The following is a 23927-nucleotide window of genomic DNA, read 5'->3' as shown; positions in this document are numbered from 1 at the left end:
ACGGCTGCTATTAAAATGCAGGCAGTTTCCTCATCTCTTCCTTAGCAACCATACTACGGAGAAAATGGAGTTTGGGAGGGTAAAGAATAGAAAGATAATTTGTTTTGGTCTCTTAAACTGTTACAAGAACCTTTCAAAGTAGAGGCAAAAGCCACTTATTTATATTCATGCTGTGGTCTTCTCTTTGTGAGAAGTAGGATTGGGATCACTCTCCCTACCCCCAAAGAGGAGGTCTGTGAAGCAGATCCTGAACAGGAATCAAAACCAGGATCAGGAGCAGTTCCCTGTTGCAGGTGACATGTATGATGAAAGTGGATTTCTTAGCAGCACTGCAGAAATCAGCATGTTCTGCCGCAATACGCTTAGATGAGCAGGTGTCTCATATCAGTTTGGGGAACACTGATAAACTCCTTACCCAGCTGTGCTTGTCCAACAGAGACGATTGCAGGCACAAAGCCAAACAGGAGGTTCCACCAAGCAAGCCATGCAGCTGCATCAAAGGCAGATCTAGTATAGAGGACTTGAAAGTTTTTTCACAACCACCTTTTCATTCTTATCCTCTTAGTAAGCTTTTGAGAGCATTAAAAATTTGTCCAGGTGAGAACAGGAGTACAATTCTGCCTGATGTAGACCTAAAACCTCTGTCAAGAGCTTCTTAAAAAACAGAACAGATCCTTCACCTCCAAAGCAACAACTTGCAAAATATTTCACAGGAGATTTGCTAGTAATAATCCAAGGATGTAATGTGGGTCACATAACACTAGGGTTGGTTTTTTCCATCCAGCACTTCCAAACGCCTTCAGGCTCTCAAATGTCCAGAAGCTTTTAAAAGCAGCTGAAAAGTACAGAAAAAGGAGCGACTGGTCATTTAAGAACAGAAAAAGAGGAGGAAGAGAGAAAATTAACTGACTCTCACCCTCAGGACAAGAAGGGCTTGTTTCACGATAAAAATCACACTCTTCAAAGCTTCTACAGCTCAAAATGTTCTTGGCTCATATCAAATCATTGGCATGACATGCAGCTTACACATGCCTGCTGACATATTAGATGCATTGTTTATATGACCATGTTCCAGTAGACTAGTTTTGGCTACTAGAAATGAAAAAACAGGTACAGGGCAATAGTCCCTTTTTGTTGGGATGATGCTGTGGGAAGAGAAATATGAAATAGGAATAATTTTTTGAAATGTTTTCAAAGGATGATGAAATACTTGCATGTATGATCTTTTAATGAGTCAATGTTATGAGGCATTAAATAGCTCTCTTAGTGGAGACAGACAAATATGGATTCTTTGATATGGTTAATTTAGCAGAATCAAAGATCCCAACCTACAGAAGAAACTGGTCCCCAAAGAATATGGAATCAGAAGCAAATACACAATCAAAAGCAAGAGAATCTATTTCCATCCTCACAAGGCAGCTGGCTCACACTGTGAGCACAGTACAAGCTACCTCAGCAGGTCATTTTTGAGGCTTCATATCAAATTTGATACAATGTGGAAATCAAAGTAATGTTAATTAAAGCCTGTGTTTAGAAGATAAAGCTACCGTTTACAGCAATAGTAGTTTTGTTAGGACATAGCATTACAAAACAAACAAAAGGAGTAGCATGGTCCAAGTATCACGGCATAACACAATCTAACCTTCAAACAGGACAGAATAGTTACTCCTGACAGTGGTTCTCAAAGGCTCAAGTTTGGCATTCTGCTGTGGTAAAATGAGCAGATACAAAAGGAAGAACCAGTTCGTAGTCTTCGAAGTTTACAATCTCAGTCCTCAATATTGCACACAATTGAATGAGTTTATTTCGCGGGTGCTACTCATGTGTATGACTCTAAATATATGCAAACTTGATTATTACTACAAAAGTTATGCTGAGTTTTGTAGGGTTCTTTTTATGTTTATTTAAAATAAAGAGTAGCAGTTGCTGTGCATCTTACAGCATTTGCCTTTACGTTCTTCCCTCATGATTTAACTCCTGCCATTTCCATTAAACATGTAAAATTTAGGGAGGTTTAATGCCATTTTAAATCATCACTACTTTTTAATGCAATGCCAGCTTTGTCTCCTTTAATACTAAAATTTTAAAATCAGATAAATGTATTACTATTTGTACATAAGTCTTTCTAATGAATGCATAGAAGCCCACTCTTACCATAAAATCTTGGTACATCTAATAGTCCATTTCAGCATTCATTGAAACTGTTAAAATAGAATAGGACTTTAAGAAATAAACCTGAAATACATGTAACCTGGTCTATTTATTAAGATATGCAACCTGTAAAAATGCGCAACAAGCTTGTCAACAGGAAAAGTTGGTTTGCTTTCTGTGCAGGGTAGATTCTTAGAAAATCATTTTGTCCCAGTAATAACTGGTTAGGTGAAAACGAAGTGTGTGAATAACTAGGCACATATCCGTATCTATGGAATCTGGCTACCATGCATGATTAACAAGATGACCTGTAACAAAATACCTAGGTGGAAAGGTCTACCTAAAAGTGACACACCAGTATCATAAGACAGTAAATATTATCTGTAATTAGTGCTTGTTGATGCCATCTATATATTCATTGTTACTATCTATAGCTGAAAGAGAAGCCTGGGGGGGGGGGAAAACAGACAGAATTTCCCAACTCCCTGTGTAAACTTGAGTCACAGTCTATACTGATTTATCTGTTTCCATGAAACAATGAACAAGGAGGAACTAACATCGCCCTTAACTACCTTGCAAAGAAGACCCTAGAAAGAAATTCTCCCAGATAACTTAATATGACATGGCAGATGGGGACAAATGAATAGGTAGATACATCCTGGCAATCAGATCTACAGCTGTCTACTAATGTGACAGTACAAAAGGCAAGCTACACAAGGGAAAAACAAGTTTGGACCCTTTTTCTTTTCTTGTAAAGATAGATATCTCTGCCTATAAGAAGAAAGAGCTCCAATCTTCTTATTTTCCTTAAAGATGAGACATGACAGTTGTTTATACTTTTTCTGAAAAACTATACAGAAGAAAGAAAAAACATGTTTAGAGTACATCAGAGTCTGAACAATTTTTCATTTTATTTAAAACTCGGGGTTCAAGGGATAATATGCTTTTGTGTGTTTCTGTTAAGCAGAAAAAAAACAAGTCTTGAGACAGTGCCAAGATACATCCATAAAACACATGATTGGACATGTTTATAATACTAAAATTGATGAGGAAATCTTTCCATGCCTCTTTCAGCAATAAGAGACACGGTCTAATATTTTTCCTTCATAGCTCACCTCCCATACTGCAATTTCTGCTACAGCACAGCGCTCCAGTGTACTAACAGCTCAGATGGAGGCCAAAAACTTCCTCAAACATTTCTCCGAGACTGTGGTGTTGGCCCAATGATTCAACCTTCCTTCTGCCACAGGGCACCCTCTACAGATAGAAGTTAAAAGCTCCCTTCACAGAAATCACCTGATGGTCAAGATACCACAGAACTGCTGAGACAACAGCTGGGACACCTCGACATATGAGCTGTGTTTTTGGGTTTTCCACTTAAACATGGAACAATTCTGTATTTCCAAGACCATTTCAGATTCTTAACCACCTAAAGATAAAAAAAAAAAACAAATTTGAAACCAAATGCAAATGAGAGCAAATGTGTTTTTCCACAAGTGGTAGAAAAAAGGACTTAGAAGTATGCAAATTTAAATACAAAACCAGCAGTTCTTCAGAAGAAGTAATTAACAGGTTATATAGGGAACTTGGAAAGCTGGCCCTTATAATTTTAAATTAGCTAGCTTGAGCATCTCCCAGCTTCATTTGGTTGATTGTGCTGACAGTTATTTCATGGGACATGGAACAAAAGTGGGTTTGCCCAACATACATATTACATGCAAAATAAAGACTCAGAGCATTCCCTATTTAGTTAGCATTCCTACCACCAGCTTTTGTGCAGCATCCATTCTTAGCAAGAATTTCAGGTGGATGCTACAAGGAATTACATATTTCTTCAATTCATGGTAGTGAGAAACATCTTTGCTGTTTTCTCAAGGACTGCAAAGAACATATGCCACAATCATGGCATCTGAGGTTCAAATAAAGATCCCAGCCTTTGCACTGCAACAGTCTGACACCTTCTTTACAGTTTAAGTGCAAATTCTATTACAGTTCTGTTTCTACTTGTAAAAAAGTTACGAGATTCAGCTATGACCATCGTATCCCTCTACATTAGAAAGCAGTTCCTTCGCAGCAGCCCAGTATGGAAGCTCATCCCCAGAATTTGCATTACACATAAAAAGCACACCAAATTCCCTTAAACTCTTTAAACTGTGATCATACAACATCTATCTACTATTTTTTACTTCCTTTCTCTTTGGATATTTACTTTCTTTCAAAACTCTGGACTACAGATCTCCAGGACTGACTTTCTTGGGTTTTTCCACGAGGGAAGATCCACAGCATTGAAAACAAATCCAGCTATGAGGCTTAATGTCGTTCTTAAGTGCTATCATAGCTATAAATATCTAAATAATATAATTCTGTGTAACAGGTCAATCAGCAAACTAAAAAAAACCAGCAGTCCAGAATGGCCTGCATGACCACTGACTTCAGACTGGTGGACAAATTCTGCAGATGTTTAAAATGTTTCTGCTGGCTCAGTCCTCTACTGAAGGGCAGAGAGGAGACTGCCGGCACCAGCAGGTACTCCCACACTCATTACACACAGTGGAAGATTCTCTCCAACTGCTAATAGAGGTGGGCTTTCGCTAATATACTGAACAAAAGCAAGTGAAGGGCAGACACGTTTCCTTTCTGTTGCTCCCTCCAGCAAAGAGGCAGGGGAGATAGCTACGTGGTGACAGTGGTGGTGACAGTGTTTGCAACCGCTGTAGTTGGATTCACGGTCACATGTCAGTCCTGAAGACACAATCCTCGTTCTAAACTGCCTGCAGTCAATGTGACAGCTATTATTAGCAGCAGTAAAAGAGTCTCGCAGTGAGGCACAAAGGTACTACTAGTTTAGCATCTACTCCTAAAATGTTGTCTTCCACTTCTGAAAAGACAAAATTTGACATTGGAGCATGGAAAAGGGTGTGAGCTGCAAGCAGGCTTAGAAGGACTTTCACACAGAAAGATACAGAAAGAGGCATGAAAGCTTAGGAAAGTGAAAGTGAAGAAAAAGAGCATCAAAAGAGCATCACAAAGAGCATTCACCAAAATAAGAAAGAAAACCCCACAACTATTTGCAGGGACAGGTTATGTGCTGCTTGCAATACTGACCAAATTATACAAAGGGAGCTTGTACATTCTGGCTTCCAGCACTGCTGTGAAATTTGCAGAGATGAGCAACCAAAGACCATAGTTACTGCCACATTCAATTCCTACAAAAAAACACAGCTATAATCTCCATGCATTTAATACTAGAGAAACAAGTAGCAGCATGAAGCTGGGGAAACTCCACGCAGAGAGTCAAAAGTGGATCTCTTCTGTCACCCAGAGGGCATCACTCAGTTGCCCCCACAACAATCCAGCTGGGCAGCACAGTGCTTGTGCCCTGACAAGTGTTTCAGTGAGGAAGGTTACCAAAAAGATGGTAACTGTGTCAGCTGGTAGGGTGCGACAGTGACATTACGGGAAATACCCTCAGAATGGTGACAGGCCCCCCTCAGACTCCAGTCTGTGCTTCAGCTCCATGAGCTGCCTTTGGGGATGGAGACCACAAAATGAGGTCTTTATAAGCATGGCTGCAACAGATGATCCCTGTCCCTACCACGGAGAAAAATCCATTACGGACACTTCTATCAAAAACTTTCAAATACATTTTTTTCCCCCCCCAAAAGATTTTGTTTACAGCTGCTGTCTTCTGAAAATCTGTATTAAAATGAGATTGTCTAGAAAGCCTGGGTTTCACCAATTTGCACTGTCAATTTTGGAAAGAATCCCTAGAGTCATAGAATCGTTTAGGTTGGAAAAGACCTTTAAGATCACTGAATCCAACCGTTAACCTAGCAGTTCCAAATCCACCACTAAACCATGTCCCTAAGCACCACATCCACACATCTTTTAAATCCCTCCAGGGATGGGGACTCAACCACTTCCCTGGGCAGCCTGTTCCAGTGCCTGACTGCCCTTTCAGTGAAGAAATTTTTCCTAATATCCAATCCATGTCCCAAAGCAGTATATACTCTTCCTTATTGACCTTCTTACACATTTCTTGTTAGCTTCATCAGGCTTGGTCTAACTTTAGATGGCAGAACTGCAGACCAGAAAGTTCAAATCTTTGTTTTCTTGGAAGAATGCTTACTATATTATATACACAATAAACTTTGACAGTAGGTCACCTGCACAGTTCTTCTACCCATCTCATTGAACACCAGGAAAAATCCTGAATACACTGATGAGCAAAAAACATTTTGTAGTTCTTGCTGGTAATCACGATATCGCAATGTACTTCAGCTGCCGCGGCCTGCGCTTAGTTTGGAGAGGTATCAGGTTAGTAAATTTTACGCACCGCCAGGGAAAAACATTGTACCTACTTCCACTAGCCCAAGTAAAAGAAAGAAAACCATGAGTTCTGCTCCCTGTTAATGCCATTCAGCAGATTATGCATCCACTTACAGGCCTCCTGCAAGAAAAAGGAACACAATTTGCCCCATAGGCTCACTGCATGTTTTCGTTTGACAAACCTAAGCTATGTCAGGAGCCATATCTCGTTTTCTACCATAGGCTGCAGAGGTTCTTGCCAAGAAATTTGCTGCTTTAACATTTTGGATCGAAATTTATTGATGCAGCAGGTGACAAGATCAGTAATTCAATGCTCAGAAAAGACTGGATAGATGGGAGTTGGAGCACGAAAGGAAAGATCTAAGCATGTACTTATTTTTGGTATAGATATTCGTTAAGTTGTTGATCAATGACTTGCAGGTGTGACAGAATGCTGAAAAATCTGAGGTGACTAGTGACAGATCTTATAGATGATAAAAGTACCAAGATAAGATTTACACAGGCAGCCTGATGTGGATCCAAAAACAGGAGCAGAAACCACAACTGTCACTGACCCTTATCTTCTTTGGGCATGAGAGTCACAGTGACATCTGTCTGGCAAGGACTCTGAACAAGCATGTTAACTGCAGAAGTTGTTTCTGGATGCAAAACAGGCAATCTGAGTTTAAGTATCACAGTTCTGTTTTCAAAAAAGCATCTGCTTCTCAACAGCTCCCAGAAGTCTAAGCATCAGTCATTTGCTGTTTAAAAGTACAAATACAGATATTTTCTTAAAAAAATAAACAACAGATAATTATCAAATAATGAATAATTCGAAAGCCACACAAGTTTTTTCAAGCTTTATTAACATGTTTCCCAATTGCTGGATTATCAATACCCCAGCACCACTGCCGTTGAACGTGAAGCTCAGTTTAACTGTGAAGAAAATTCAGTTCATAGGGCTGGAAAGTACTTACTGCAACTTTTACTTGGTATCATTACTAGTTCAAAGCATTGTCTGCATAAATGCTACTGACAGCTGCACTCATTGCACCACACCCAGTTTCTATTCTTTTTGTTTTCTGCATGTGTTGAGTCCTTACATCTCTTTGCTCTTGCAAGTCTGAGTCTACAACTCTTACCTTTCAGTATTACTTTGTGCTAAAGAAAGTATTATAGTCGCTGTTTTTTGACAAATCAAGTAGATCACAGTGTGGTAAACAAGCTAGCCTCTGTTCGTCTCCTCCTCCCATTCCCAGCATGAAAATAGCTAGGGCTAAAGCAACAGCTGGGGATCATTACACTGACAGGAATAGTTCAGTAAACTCCAAGAGGGGAAAACATGTCATATCCAAAAAAACCAAAAACACATTAGGGCAGCAGGACCAAAAAAAATATGTGAATTCAACTCCAGGGATAATGCTACGACTCTCCTTCCACTGATAACCACAGGCTTATAAAAACCCTGGTCATTCAGTGTTAACCCTTTCCCTAAGCTTCGCACTCATGTTACAAAGTTAACAAATACCCTGAAATGCCTCTAAGTCTTCACAGTCAAACGAGGCACACTGGGAATTAAGCAAAAATAAATTTAAATTGCCACCTTACTGCCAACTTTGAGCCACCTCACATTAATATATCATTATCTTACCTTCACTTCACCTCTTACCTTTTAAGCACAATCACTGTGCTACACATTTGCAAAGAATGGTTGCAGCACCAGGCTGGAGGGAATCTAACTACATAGATTTGGTGTGCTTCTGGATTTGCCATAAGAAATAACAGCAGGTTAGCTCCCCATACGTTCAACACATTTTCTATGTTTTTTCCCTGTCAGAGGACTATTTGCATAAATAATTCTGAATTGTGGGATGTATCTGGCCATAATTCAGAGATGCACCTGTTGTATTTTGTGACTGGTTTCTGATGTTCTTTACCCATGCATTCGCATGAGGCATCGCTTTGACATCTCCCACAGCATCTTCAGGTCCACCCTGAACCAGGAAGACGCAGATCGACCTTTATAGAAAAACGTCACCCTGCATTCCTGTGAGATGCCTCAGACGCAGGGGCTGCCCTCTTGCTGGGGATCTCCTTGGTGTTGAGAGCTTCCAAGTCCACACGTGCAGGTTCTTCTGCCCTCTACTGGATGAGGTACGGCCACCAACCAGCTTTACCTTCAGGTGCCTGGACACGTTACGACAATAAGGTCTAGATGACTCGTGAAGAAAGCCGTATGTTAACAACCACTTGCATAACTCCTGATCTCTTCAAAGTACTGAACAGATATTAATAGTTTAATCAAAGGCTAACTCACTCAAATTACCTCACATTTGCTGTGGACCAAGAATGTGCACACAGTTACCGCAGATCAGATGGCATGCAGGAACTTGTTCGTGTGTCTGGGCCCTGAGACACAAATCTTGGAAAAAGACAGGTGAGTTTCACCGTCAGCCCCCGAGTCACACTGAACATTTTTGAAGGGAAGACTTGCCAAAAAAAGTGTTTAGTTTAAGAGCAATGAATGAAAGATGTTGCACAGAGGGGGAAGAGTTGGAATTTACTTTTGGAAGTGCTTAATTGTAGGTTAGAACTCACATGAATGCTAATGGATTTTTGAGTAGCTTTCTGAAATTTTCTAAAGCTTGCAATTCCCTCTTCATATCTTTCATGAGGGGCTACCATACTGTAATTGCTCTAGGAACTGCAAACTGGGCTCTGGTATTTGAAAACTAAATCATTCCAAGGCATTCTTGAATGGAAAATATGTTTATGGATTCCTGAATTCTAGGAATTTTACAAATAACTGCCTCAACACATACTTTGAAAAATACAAGCATACGTTCTTTGACTTCCCCATGTCAAATCCATTTCTGTGTGGAAAGGATCAGCAGTTCCCAAACTTCAATGTCAAGTTCCAATTCAAAAAAGTAAATAAATCAGATTTAGGAGACCATCTGTTTTCCAGAGGCAAGGAAACAAGAGGAAGTCTATTCCAGATAACCGTTTCTCGTGAGATTCATTAAGAGAATAGGCATGAGCATTGTCAGCATCATACAGACATCCCTTATTTGCCTGGCTTTATAAAGAGGAGAAAGCAGACTGGCACCCATTCACCTGTGTGTGGCAAAGAGTGAGGAAGAGAAGTGCATGAATTTCCTGTCCTGGACGATAACAAAACTAAGCTGTCCCATTTTTAGGGGGACCAAAACCAAGGTACAACAGTCATTATAGTTTCAGCTCAATGCTAATTCTGGACTTCCAGAGCTCCCATAACAGTTTACACATGAGTGTATCTGCTTCTCCATTGCCTGTAAGATTTGGCTCTGCAAATACAGTGCACGCTACAGCATAAATACAACAGGCATCCCGAGACTGCAGGAGACTTAAACAGAGCAGCAGCAGCAAAGCTAAAAGGTTATGCTTTTCTCTTCTGACATGAAAGAAGCTGGCAGCATCTATTTCTCTTCCCTACCCTTCCTGTTTGGTAGCTGGTAAAAAGTAGCCTTCCTCATCATGTATGATATTAGAGTATCACGAATTAGACATGGGGTAGGCTGATGATATTGCTAGACTTTGCAGAGTCAACACAGCTTTTTCAATAATCAGAATTATATAAGAATTCAATGACCTTAATTCACTTCAACTTGGGACAGCAGCAAACATTTTTATATTGATTAAAGTACTACAGAATTGCATTTTCCTCATTCTACATGTTATCCCACTGTAGAGCTTGTGATATTTAGTGACTGGATGAAAGATGTTTCCTGGCACATCCAAATGCAGAGTGCTCACCTTCTGTGAAAATCAATGCCTTGCAAATACAAGACAGCTGCAAGTTCTGGCTTTTTTTATTTTGGTTTGTTTTTTTCCTCTGAAGATTGATGTGCTGCAGTTCTGTGCCTCCAGAGCAGACAAAGTAATCTGGGAATATTGCCTATACTAATGGATTTATGACTCGCAAACTTGAATTTGAGGACTGTGACTTCAGTTTTCTTTTCCATATTTGTTTGACAAAGAGTATTCCAATGAAAACAAGCAACAAAAATAGTAATATTTTTAAAAATCTAATAACAAGCTAACTCTTGATATCTGTTAAAGAAGCTTGGTAAGGGGAGTGACAATAGGGAGTAGAAACTTAACAGTTTTGTTTGGCAGACTCAGCAGGCCTAGAGCTGCACATGAGAGAAAAATCCTCTAAATGCAACTGCTAAAAGCGTCTTCCACACACTGGCCATCTTCCCGCAACAAACATGGCCTTATTCTATCTGGCTTTTTATCCTCAACTCCTACCACCCTTTACTTTACTTTTCTGTCCAAAATGTCACTTAAAGTCATTTTCCACTCCTCTCAGATCACATTACTCACTCTCAAAATCAGTCATGACCTTATTTCTGAGGCCACTGTGCTCAAGATCTTCGTTCACTCCTGCAAGTTCCTATTAAAATTTCACCTGTAGCTAGACAGATCCAGTATTTCTGAAAAAACATAAATCTTGTTATGTTTGCCATTGGCATATTGTTACGTTCTGCCATTCTTCCCTGTAATCTTTTCCCGGTTCCTGTTTGTTACTATTTATTATGCTGTGGACTATGAATGGATCACTGTCTGTTTTCATCTTCTCAGTCTTTTCTCAATCCCTCCAGATCTTCTTCTTTCCTCGTAGGTATCACTCCCTGAAATTTGACCACTATCTGTCTACATAATCTTTCAGAACTGTCAAACCCCCATTAAAAAATCAGATAGATTTGCAGAATACCATTCACTAAAACAGAATCACATTTAGATATACAGACCCCACTCCTTCCATACCCTCCAAACAGCAACATACTGAAACTTAAAACATGATACTCTATCTCCTTCAAAGTAGAGTTGCCACTCCAGGACAAGCCTTTACACCTTTAATAAAACAGCTTTAAAACATTGCTCACAAGAACCCTATAGACAGAGAGGAGAGGAAGACATTTAAACTCTGAAATTAAAACTTCCAAACGCAAGTGAAATTGTCCTAAGGTCCAGGCGTTGCAAGTCACTACATACAGAGCTCCAACCTTCTCCTGTGACATGCTTATGAGCGCCCTCAGGGACAACAGGTCACAGGAGTCAGTGGGAAACCCAAAATCTGGACTACTGCCCAGAAAAGAAAAAGCACTCAGATTCAATATGCAAAAGGAAAAAAAAAAAAAAAAGAAAAAACCCAACCCATAAACCAATTACACAGTGCCTACAACAAAGAAAGCAGAGCCTGCTAACCTTCTCGTAAGCTGTGGTATGAATCCTGATATGTGCTTGAACAGCTCTTCCCTTGCTTTGACACAGTCTCTGCAAGCGGCACAATCCCGACATAGGCAGGCTGGAGTGTCTTGGCTTTATCCAACATATTAGAGGAAATCCCTGGACCTGAAGGCAGATTCTGTAACACAGGAGGCGTCCCAGGCTAGTGGAAGGGGTGCTTAATCCTCACAAGAGACCCAACCGCAATCCCTCTCTACCAGGTTTCAGTCACTGCACCAAGCGGGAGAGTGGAAAAAAAAAAATTAGTTTACTGCTAGATTCCAAGGCTGTGCTTGCATAGGAACAGGGAGGCACTCAAGGCACAGACAAATCCTGACAGCCAACATCTAAAGATTAAAGTCAGTGAGGTTCTTGGCAAAACTTTTCTTCCTACTATCTCAAAGCTCAGACAGAAACTTCACTGTTTCAGCAGGCGGCTAAAAGCATTCAGGATCCCAGTATGCAGAGCAGTGCTTATCAACAGATGCGTGGACTTCTTCGTGGGGCCACTTGCAGTAACAGCCAACCTCATTCACCCAAAATAGTGAACAGTTGGTTTCTCTACTCACACTACAGACACCTGCCAGACAGGCAATATCATGTGATTGAACACTACCCTCTCTCCCCCTGCACCTCCCGACTGTAAGCACGCCCTGCACACAGCTACGAGAACACCACCACTCTGAGTGCAGAAGCCACGCTGCCTTTTGTCCCTTCCTGTCTAAACTATTAGAAATGGAATTTTAGTTGTGGAGAAAGCTAAACTGACAACCTGGGAAACAGAGTTCTTACATGCATTTGCTCTGAGACCACATATCAGTAACAGCAGGCTACTTCTGTACAAGCACACGTTTTCGCCTCTCCCCTTAAAACCTTTCTCCCAACCTAGTAGAAACACCTACCTGAAGATAATCAGCAGCCCCCAATCAATAACCCTCTACTGCAAGCACTAAAACTTCAGAATCTGTGCTTGTATAGAAGCAGTCATCTCACCTGGAGATTTTTTAATGTGCATCATGAACAGATGCCATATGCTTGACAAACTTCGGTTATACATACTACCCAGCGTGGTACTGGAACTGGAAGTGGCCAGGGAAAAGCATACTCCATCCGAGCAACGGCCAGGAGGTGCTCTCACCAGTACAGCTGGTGGCTTTGTTGGTTTTTAATCTCGCTAAGCATGCATCATAAAAGGTGCAATGAAGTCTGAGGAAAAAAAAAGAAAAAAAGAAAAAGAAAAAGAAAAAAAGAAAAAGAAAAAGAAAAGAAAAAGAAAAAGAAAAAGAAAAAGAAAAAGAAAAAGAAAAAGAAAAAGAAAAAGAAAAAGAAAAAGAAAAAGAAAAAGAAAAAGAAAAAGAAAAAGAAAAAGAAAAAGAAAAAGAAAAAGAAAAAGAAAAAGAAAAAGAAAAAGGAGTTGCCCAATGAACACACATACCTGAAAAAAAGTATTCTGGTATCTCTCCAGAAAACAAAAAGATGAATAGTAATCGGTGTCATCCTACAAGCCTGGAGCAAAGATAGCCACATGGACATTACAAAAATAAGAAGGTGAATAAACACTATTGGAACAGTCTCCATTTCATATGCTGGCCCTCCCCACCTTCAATCAAGACAAAAATTTCTCATCTCCAAATAGTTTGAGAGGCATCCAAGCCATTCTATAAAGTAAGGCTGGAATAACAACCACAGGGAAAAAAGTCTCCAATAATGAAGCTAATATCAAAGAAAACTGGTGTTCAACAAAATTTTAAAAGCATGACTTTTAACTCTGCCATAAAGCTGCACTAGAGGAATAAAACAATCTAACACATTTTTAAGTTACGAATTAAAAACTAATATACAGAATTTTACATGTTTATTAAATAAGAATACTAGATGGCATCAGTGACATTTCTGAGTACCTTCAACAGTACTCTTCTTACTTTGAAATGTTAAACCTTCACTCAGAAAAGAATCCAAACTCTAAAGTTCCTGTGAATTAAAAAATACCTTTGGTGATAGTATAAAGCTCTGTAATCGCGTTATTCCTAAATTACCAACGTATACCCAACACAAACTCTCATCTTAAATTTAGGATTTGTGAAAGTCAGGTAAAGGTTCAGTTTCACAATGAACTTTGGCCAATAAGATCAAATTACTGCATAAATAGATGAGCCCGCTTTTGCGTGAGCATTAGCAGTCGTGACGCTGCAGGGAGCTGCCTCGGGAAGCTGACCTGGCAGACCACAAGATTGCTAAAGCCAGGACGAAGGAGGGGAAAAAAGAAACACACTGTCCAGATCTCCCCTTCCAGCAGCAACACGCAACTGCACATTGAATCAGGCCTGACAGTCTGTGCAGACAGGTCCCATAATTACTGTAATAACTAAAGAACAACTATCCTGTGCCAGACTGAGTCCTACTTCTTCTGGGAAGCAATACACCACCTGGATGGTGGAAATGACAAGATTCAGCTACAGATGTCAAAGACTGCTATTACATCGCCAACCAGGGCCTCTGAGCTAGTGGCTCACTACAGTGTACGAGGCCTGGGAAACGCAAGATGGTTGCTCTATCCAGCTGACTCACCAACACCCAGGCACTGCCGAAACAGCCCGAGTTCTGATGAAGAAAACTTTGAGAACTGAAAGAAGAGAGGCACCAAACAGCTAATAATATATGAAATATATTGCCAGTTTTGGCAATCTGATGATATAACCCATCCTCTGCTGCTGTAACTGACATCCAACTTGATGAAGAATTGATCCTCTCAATGTATTATTGCAGAGCTGCAGATACGTATACAGACATACCTTTCTTCCTACATAGAAAACCGCTTGGAAAGAAAAACACCAGATTGGCTCAATGGTAGGTAGATAAATCTTTTCTTTGCTGAGCAAGATATTCTAAAAGTTTGTCCTACAGCATCAAATTTGTCCTACAGAGTTATTTACTGTTCTGAAAGAAGGAGCAGTTATCCAAAACAGAAAAACATGGGCCAGAACACTCTGAAAAGGGCTTGGATAATGCCCTACATGCTGTAAGAAGACAAACTCCGAGGGGCCCAGGTTGGAAGATATCTTCAACACGCAAGCAAGCACTTGTGGGCTACCTCCTTGCAAAATATGGATTCTGACAGATGAGTAAAGGCTAAGAGCAACCTGTCTTGTATGAAACGCTGACACTACTGCCAGATGTTGATGAGCATCAAAAAGTTAAATGGAAGTTTAATTTGTTTTATTGGATCCTGATGTACTGGTAAGAGATCTGAAAGTCTGCTCAATGATCGCATGGACAGAAATGTCAATGCACTGTAAGAACAAGTAAAACCTGATGAGTAACTTTCACAGTTACTTTGGAAATCAGCAGGGTAGAAGGGAAGGCCCATTTCACAGCAGAGGTAGGATTTCCAACAACAGTTTCAGTTGCTTAACCGTTCCAGAAAAGTAGGGTCAGCCCACACCAATGCATGTCCAACAGTCAGTGTCTTCCACAACCTTTGCCCTGGAATTGGCAGCAGTGCTGTTGGCATAAAAATCACCTTTATCAACAGGACCTAGGTATTTGCCACAGATTTCTGGTTTGGAAAACATCAGGCCTAATTTTCATAATCTGTCCATGAGACATCTATTGAGCCTTAAATCCTTTGACTTGCAAGTGTGAAATGAGACACAGACTGTGGGAATGTATTCTTCCTCAAGATGCTGCATTACTATTTATACCCTCACACAGAAATATAAAGTAACATCAGGTGCACATATGGCTTGCACAGATACTGCTGCTAGTTCTGAGGCCTGGTGGGCACAGAATGCAACACTTGTATTTGAATGCCAGTTATCATTACTTACTCACTATTTTGAACAAATTCATTAACTTTTTCTTCTCTTATTTTTCTGTCCTCAAAAGCCAAGACAGCATATAAGCAGCAGCTTTTTCAAATTCCCATTCTGTGCTAGAAGAGAAATATGGAAGAGTGAACCACCCTCAAGTTCAGGTCTAATGCTGCCATAGATATTTGGCCTTTAAATTCCAGGAGCACACAAAATTTTACCTGTGCAAAGTTAGCATCAGATCTGCAAGGTGCTACAGCTTAAAGCTTGCTACCACCAAAAGGATCTCTCTCAGTTCACCTTCTCCTGTCCTTCTCCCAGCCACACACACTCTTAGCCTCCTTAAAACCAGTTTGGACATTCATCTGGTACCCTAATGTCCCGATTCAACCTACTAAACAGCATTACCAACAGGTGGGATGAGCACCTGAGCTCATGGCCGGTGAACACAGCTGGGAAGAGAGAGTACACCAGTCTTGACACAGGCTAAACTTTGGATCAGCTTGACTGTATCACAAGACTGCACTATTAGTTTTATCCCCAAAAATGAATGTATTCTTTAAAATCAAATTAATAAGCAGATAAAAATTTGCTGACAACCCGCTCACACCAACTTAAAATGTGCTTTTTTCCCTCCTTTCACCTCCAGTCCTCCCTGCAGCAGATTCTCCGTCTTCCTTGCCCCGGTAATCATGTTCTCAGACAACGCAGTGCCTGCAAGGATCTGCATGCACACAATTTAGTGATGAAATCCAAACAATGTAGTGCTAAAAACTGGCAAACAGCTGCAATACATACACACGTAAGAAAGACCTCAGTCAAGGTCTAAGCCAGGTGAACCCTTAGAAAGAAGTATGAGCCCACTATATTTGAAGATCTGTCTCTGATATTTCTAGCAAGCAGACAAAAGCTGGAAAAATAATAGAATGCTGCACCTACATCACTGTAAAGCTTTGATGTCTTATGACTCTATTCATTTTATACTTCAAAATAAATACAGACTTCACACTGACACTTGTGTCGCTTACTTCTTCTCAGCTAAGGATCACATTTATGTAATGTGAGTTTGCTTTGGATATTCCCAGGATCCTGCCTCCCACCAACAGTGACCTTCAGGAAGAAGCAGAAACATCTAGCTGGGAGCACTGTACATTCTCGCTTCTCCAGTTCTCAGGAAGAGCCTGAAGTTTACATACTCTGATCTTTTCAACTAGCTGGTGACAGCTAGTGCTGCCAGTCAGCATTCAGAAAACTCCTAGACATGACAGGTAGCCAGAGGTAAACCGCCATGCAGATGTAAAAAAAGGCAACAGCAGCAGGCGTGCCTGGGAACCTGGACCTTTGCCGTAGCTTTTGAGCAGCCCTTCAGTCCCCCAACCCACTCTGGGATATACCACCACCCCCACTTTTGGCAAGTTGGCTGTCATTGAGCTGTAAATACTCTGAGTTGAAAGCATAAAAATAGCTGCTGCACAGGCTGGAAAACCTATCAGATGATGTCAAGGCGCGTTTTGAGCCCTCCCCTCCCCCCCACCACTTCCTTTCCTATGTCACTTTCTCATTACCTCACTGTCTCTAATTCTGAAAGTGCTTCTCTCTGCATCTTTCAGCTGCCAAAGTGAACTTTACACAGCAGCTAGAGCCAAATCAACCCCCAGCACATATATAAACTCTGCCACCCACCCCATTCCTTGGGATTCAGCCAAGATGTCAGTTTGCCTTTCCCTGAAAACACACACATGAAATCCGCGATCCCTATCAGCAAAACACAGGCCCGAGAAGAATCAGTTCAGCCCAAGGAATGCAACGCTGATCTGCATTTGATTAACTCCGTAGATAAGCAGTTTCCAACCAGCAAGGCAAGTCAACATTGTAAGTGAGGTGTGGAGAGACAGCAGCAGCGATGCCCCAGGCCCCTCTCCCTGAGTCACTCAGCCCTGCCTCTCTCCCAGGCTCTGCAGACCTGAGGAGGAAGGAGAGGCAGAAGCAAGAAGCCAAAACCTTTGCTTTTCCCACCTCTCCCCTCCCCAAACCAAGAACTCACTTGGTCAGTGTTGCTGACCAAAGGTCATCTGCAAAGAGACTGCAGCAATATTGCTACAAGGGCAGAAAAGAGGGGAAGGGGAGAGAGAGGAAGGGTAGGAGAGATGTTGGTTCACTCATGGTCCATGCTCTCCTCTCCCCTCCCTCCCTCCAGGACCTGTTGTACTGAGGATGCCAGGGGGTGATGAAGAGAAGGAAAAAGGTTCAGAAGTCTACCCTCCTTTAGTTCATACCAAAACAAAAGCATGAGGCAGCACATGCTCCTAATATTACTAAATGGAAGTGTTACACCCGCTCAGAATGTGTCATCCACACAGCCAAAGAAAGCAGTGCAACTTTTAAAGACAAGTCAGCTAAATCACCTTCTTTTTGTTTTTGAGTTCGTTCTTATTTTCTTTTGAAAACCACTGTCAACAGTTCTGTCAATGCTGTCCTCCAGAAAGCTGCACATATACTCCTTGATGACAAAATGGTGTTGCCTACGTAGAGATTTCTATCCAAGAGAAGAAATGCAAATAGTAGGTGGATTTCTCTGGCTAAGGTAGTGGAAGAACTCCGTCCACAACCGAAGACTTCAGAGTAAGGAAAGGAGGAAAGCAGATTAAGAGAAAGAAGTTTTATAGCTAGTTCCCAAACAACTGCAGTCCGCTGTGCATATAAGCCTAACAAAAACAAGCAAGTAAATTAAAAACACATATCCAAGCACATTTTATTTGTTATTTTTATCATTTTGGTTGATAAATTCGGGTTAGATGCAAACACTGTCGCATACCTCTTTATAGTTCAAAGTTACTAGCCCTTCTTCAGGTTACCACCCCGTGCTGAGCCCCCAGAACTGGTTGTATGAATGCTCTCACTCTGTTCCAGTGCAAAGTTAGAAAGATTAGCTCAAATTACCTTTGCTAAGCCAACGAGCTTCACAGTGAGAGCTCACACATCAAGTACGGCGGCCCCACAAATGCGGGGCAGGTATCTCCAGTGGAGGGGCTTAACTGAGAGCTGCTCCAGCTGGAATTGCAACAGAATTCCCATATATTCCTTTAGTTCAGTTATTACCCATCTTGCTCTAAAATAATTACTTAAGGCCAAAGGAAGTAATAGTTCCCTGCTCTTACCTAAGAGCAATAGTTTACCTGTTATAAAAGAGTCAAAGGTTTCAAGCCAGAGACAGTCACCCAAGATTCAACAAAGTTAAGATTGTTCTTATCGGCCTTCCCACCTGCAGTTCGGTCTGCTAATTCACCCACATGCACCCCAAATAACTTTAGCCTCTCCAGGGGCAGGCAGATGTGCTCACACGCATGCAGATCTGCATTTCCCCACTACCACCACCACACGCAGGCAGGAACATCCAGAGGTCGCACGACGATGGACATGTGAGTAAGTATACACTGTGCCCAGTGAAAAATACTGAGCACAAGAGACCAGACTTTGCAAAACATTTGCAGATATTCCAGGCTTTAATTTAAACCACTATAAACAAGTGAAAACAGAAAAACCCAAAACACTTGGTTTTGCTCTCGAGAGCAGAAAAAAAGAGGAAGTTCTGGCTGCCAGACCAAGAGGGGTAGTGAGCAGGACAGAGCGGAAAACGAGGCAATTTGAATTTGTCTTAAAACAGCAATTTCTTTTTAGGAGGGAATAACTGGGAAAGGACAGGAGAAAGATACCCTTCCCCTCGTGTTAAGGCATGCCTAAGAGTTTGAGAAGTTATGTCACTAATTCCTGTGGTTGTTGAGCAGAAGACACCCCACACTTCTCCCTCCCACATCCTTTCAGCTTCTGGCAATAAAAGGTTTCTTCTCTACCAAACCCTCCTGCTGCACAGAGGGGCTACCTGCAAACACTTGGGAAATGCAGTCTATTTTTAAACTACCTAAGTAAGAGAGGAAACAGCCAGGCTGCACTCCCTGTTCATGCACCACTTGTGAAAGGATTAGCAAACCCTTCGTTTGCTTCGCAGTTTATACTAGCAGAATAGCTACTAGGTAAACTCTCGCTACAGGATTGTGACTTTTGCCCTGAAAGCTACTGTTCATTCTCCCAACACTTCAGTTACATGGGAAATAACTACATTGTTGAGGCTCAATATGACAATTAATTTTTGTTAATCTGATACAGAATTGCAATTGCAGAATCTAGATTTTTATTAAAATGTATATTTACCTTTTACGGTTGCAGAAGACCGCTTCCCAACTTGAAACAACACTTAATATGTTAGTAGCCAATGTTAATAGTTTTAGACATGGTGTTTTCTCGACTGTTAACTGTTTCTCCAAAAATGATTCAAGTGCTTTGTCACAGACATGTAGTAGCGGAGGCTTGGATGAGGTAAAATAGGAGAGGAAGTTTTATGATGCCGCCACTGAAAATGGTGGTCCCCTTTTCCATTGTCACAGATGCTCATCTCACCCCACAAGAAAAAATAGCTATTGTCAGGATTTTTTGAGACAGAAAATAATTTTGTCCTTAGAATGTAAAATTCAGTTCTTGCATTGCCAAAGATCGATAAATCACCTCCAGTGTCAAACGCTCAAACTCCTTCTTTAGTGCTGAAACTCTCAGCTATCCCCTGGACAGATGCCAATCTCAGGCTTTCATGGTGGCTTCGACAACTGAATTTATGTTTCCAATATAAAAATGTATAGCACGTTCAAGTTTTAATCTTCAGCTACAACATAAAATAAGCCTGAGACAATGTCAAGGCGCACAACCATTTATTTCATGGAATGGACTGCACTGATACAGAAGGAAAGGGCTTCCAGGATCTAGTATGGACTTATCCCTCCTCCACATGCGCAGACATTTCGAACTTTAACTGCAACATAAAGCGTGAATCTCAAGAGGGAGACAGAGTGAGACTGGATTTGGGATAGTTTTTACCTGTGTGCCACTAAATCATTCAGCTTTTGATTAGCAGGAAAAATATCTGGGTTATGCTACAGTAGAAGAAGTCCTTTAATGCCTTCATGGCATTCACTTGCCTATCACTTCAGGAAGATGCGGTTTTGATGGTATTACCATTCCTTCTCCACAGACTACATTTTTAAGTAAATCGTACTCTGCATTAACCAAACCAAAGGTTTGTTTTTCTTGAAGCTGTTCAAGACTATAAGAGAAGACAGGCTCTTGGTATGAAATGTACAACTTCTTCTCGTTCAAACATCATTTCTACCCTCTCCCCAATGATTTGGTCACAACACTCACAGGTACCAAACCAAAGCATAGTATTTTCCCCAAACGACCTGAATTGACCTAAAATATTCATGCGGTTCACAATAAATCCCATTTTCCAAGCATTTGAAAAGAACCATTTCTGGATGGAAAAGCAGCTCACCAAAAACCAGGCTCAAGCAAGAAACAGTAATTTTGCACGGAGAAAGCCATAAAGACAAGGGGTCCCTTCAGTGAAAAGCAGGGGGAGTTACCTTGCTTTTACTGCTTGGTACCTCAGTGTAAGTTCACACATACAGGGAACTGCCACAAAACGTAACGCTGTAGGCTTTACATCCTAAAGTTAGCCTGCAGGTATCCATGTTCCAAAACTCTGCCCCAAAGACATTTCCACGTATGCGAGACTGCAATTTTTTAAGCACCCGTGATACTACCATCACTGGCAAAAGTTTAAGGCAGAAAAGATTTTAGAGAGGTGGGGAAAGTACAATAATATACTGCACATGGTTTGATCTGACCTATGTGGTTAGGGTGGGGTGGAGCGGGGCGGGGTGTGGAGCAAAGACACAGGCCTCCTTTGCAAGGAGCATGATTACTTTTAAAACACATTTTATCTCATAACCAAGACTTCTGGTAATCCCGGCCATGAAAGCAAAGAGAAAAGGCCAGTAACCGGGAGGGTGTATCCTCTTCTGTTGCCCCAGCAAAACCTGCCAAATCTTACAAGTTTTAATCCCCAACTGGCTTAAAAGCATTGAAAGGCACGTAGCCTAAGTGCTTATAACGGTAAAGATAGCTGTGCTTGGAACATTATGTTCCGATTCGGGCCTCAACTTTCTGTTCTGCTTCCCTCCTCCTAAATCTGTGAGCTCACCTGAAACAATATGCAAAGAAGCCTCTTCGGTCACTATCTTTCATCAGCTGTCTGGCATCCATTTAAGATCTTCTTCTGTCGCTTTGGCATGAGTTACCAGAACTCATCAGTCAGAACCTCACATTTGTTGATTCTAAACAATTTAATTCTATTAAAAACCCTTTGGTTTGATAAACTGGGTTAAAACAAGTAGAGAGGTTTACATGTAACACAGAGTCTGTGTGTCAGAACTGGAATGAGAACTCCTAGCACCCTTCCTTGGCTACTGAATCCAGACACAAGAGAGGGACAATTGAAGTGGGACCGCATAAAAGCAAAGAGGTTGATGATTTAATTGAATAAACAAACACACAACTGAAAAAGATATATTTTTTATATGCCTGCCAGTTCTTATGATCTGACAGGGCTTGGCCGCTCGCTCCCAATACATCTAACAGCTGGCTTAACAGAAGTCACTTACAAACAAACTCTTCAGAACAAAAACAATTTCAACAGTATAGACATTGCCATATGCTTACTTTTGGCAATTATGCTACAGTAAGTCCAGAATTTACTATAAACTCACAATTCTCCCCTATCAGAAAATATTTTTGCCTGAGCAAGACAAAATTGGGCAAAATTTTCTTTAGGTTTGAGCTATAATCTGGAAAGACAGATGTGGTAGAAGAGGGGAGAGCAGTGGATATTGCCTACGCAGACTTAGTGAGGCTTTTGACACCATCTCCTGTAAAATCCTCATAGAGAAGCTGATGGAAGTATGGGCTGGATGAGGAGACAGTGAGATGGACTGAAAACTGGCTGAACGGCTGGGCCCATGGGATGTACCAGCACATGTTGGGGGCCAAGTGGCTGGAAAGCAGCTTGGCAGAAAAGGACTGGGGATCCAGGTAGACACCAAGTTGAATATGAGCCAGCAATATGCCCTTGGGACAAAGAAGGCTAATGGTATCACAGGCTGCATTAGGAGGAACTTTCCCAGCAGATCAGGGGAGGTGATCCTTCTCCTCCACTCAGCACTGGTGAGGCCACACATCTGACCTCAAATGTGTATAAATACCTGAAGGGAGGGTACAAAGACGACAGGCCAGGCTCTTCTCAGTGGTGCCCAGGGACAGGACCGGAGGCAACGGGCACAAACTGAAACACAGGAGTTTCCCTCTGAACACCAGAAAACACTTTTTTTTACTGTGAGGGTGACTGAGCACTGGCACAGGCTGCCCAGGGAGGTTGTAGAGTCTCCATCCTTGGAGATACTCAAAAGCCGTCTGGACATGGTCCTGGGCAACTGGCTCTAAGTGGCCCTTACTGAGCAGGGATGTTGGACAAGATGACCTCCAGAGGTCCCTTCCAGCCTCAACCATTCTGTGATAGACGTGTAACCACCCTTTTTCCAGCGGCTTGCCTGTCCATTCATAGATATGTAACCACCTCAGAGTAAAAACAAAAAAAAAATTTCTAACATGACAAACCTCATACTGGGGAAATGCACATATTTTTAATATTCTCCAGAGTGATATGTACTCTGGACCCTAAAAAATTACCCACTTCTAATTTCATACATTTCTCAATTATTTGAGTCTATTACACACTGTATATCCTTCCTTGCTGCCTGATCTTTTCTCTCGCCTAGACTTACTGCCCAGCCACTGCCATTCTTTACTGGTTCCATGATCTAGCGTTCAGCAGTTTTCTCATCCTACTGATGACTTCAGAGTTGAAATTGGTTCTCTCCTACCTTACTCGGTTTCACTATTCAGTACAGACAGTTTGAGTGATGCTACCCAAGCCAGATGAAATAATCTAGCATCTTGTTCCACTTCTCATCATTCCTTCTTTTCGATGGCTCTAAGTTTCATAAGAAAGTTCAGTGAGTTAAATCAGCCCACTGATCCAGCAGAAAACTTTTTTTTTAATGGCTTTGTTTGCAAAAATGAATTAGACTACTCACAAAAAAGTCCGATCACGCAATTTACATCCAAGCTAGCTAAGGCTCAACAGCAGGTGCACTGAGCTACTAATGATGAAACACAGAGGAGTGAAGAAAAGTAGAGCCCCTTCTCCTCCCTTCCATTGGTCATGACAAATCATTGGGACAGTTCAAACCGTTTCCTGTTATTTCACCCTTGAGTCAAGCTTCTTCATTTTAGTTTCAATCTCTTTACCATAAAGAGGTTGGACCCCAAGAGACAGAGCTGCCACATTTCTGTTTGGAATATCCTGAAGATAAACATGCAAGCACGTCCTATGTAGATTGCCAGAGCATGTACAATAAATCCAACACACTGTGGACACAC

General features: G+C 41.3%; 1 protein-coding gene across 6 annotated transcripts in view; it reads right to left on the bottom strand.

The window, feature by feature from the left end:
• The window catches only part of MRTFA (myocardin related transcription factor A), a 101081-nt gene that overhangs the window by 39061 nt on the left and 38093 nt on the right, over window positions 1-23927 (bottom strand). Inside the window, exon 1 of one of the 6 annotated variants that reach the window (XM_087765687.1) lies at window positions 11713-11957. The exons of 3 other annotated variants lie outside the window; for them this stretch is intronic. In XM_087765687.1, the coding sequence (XP_087621813.1) occupies window positions 11713-11839 (127 nt within the window). In that variant the 5' untranslated portion in view covers window positions 11840-11957. Of the gene's footprint in view, window positions 1-11712; window positions 11958-23927 lie in introns of those variants that run through there. 2 more of the 6 variants (XM_009475228.2, XM_087765690.1) reach the window with 2 other exon arrangements.

Source organism: Nipponia nippon, unplaced genomic scaffold, assembly GCF_047370975.1.
Source record: "Nipponia nippon isolate SJK-2023a ecotype South Korea unplaced genomic scaffold, ASM4737097v1 scaffold_3, whole genome shotgun sequence".
Classification (NCBI taxonomy): domain Eukaryota; kingdom Metazoa; phylum Chordata; class Aves; order Pelecaniformes; family Threskiornithidae; genus Nipponia; species Nipponia nippon.
The sequence above is the reverse complement of the archived record's forward strand: the minus strand, read 5'-3'. Positions and strand labels throughout refer to the sequence as shown.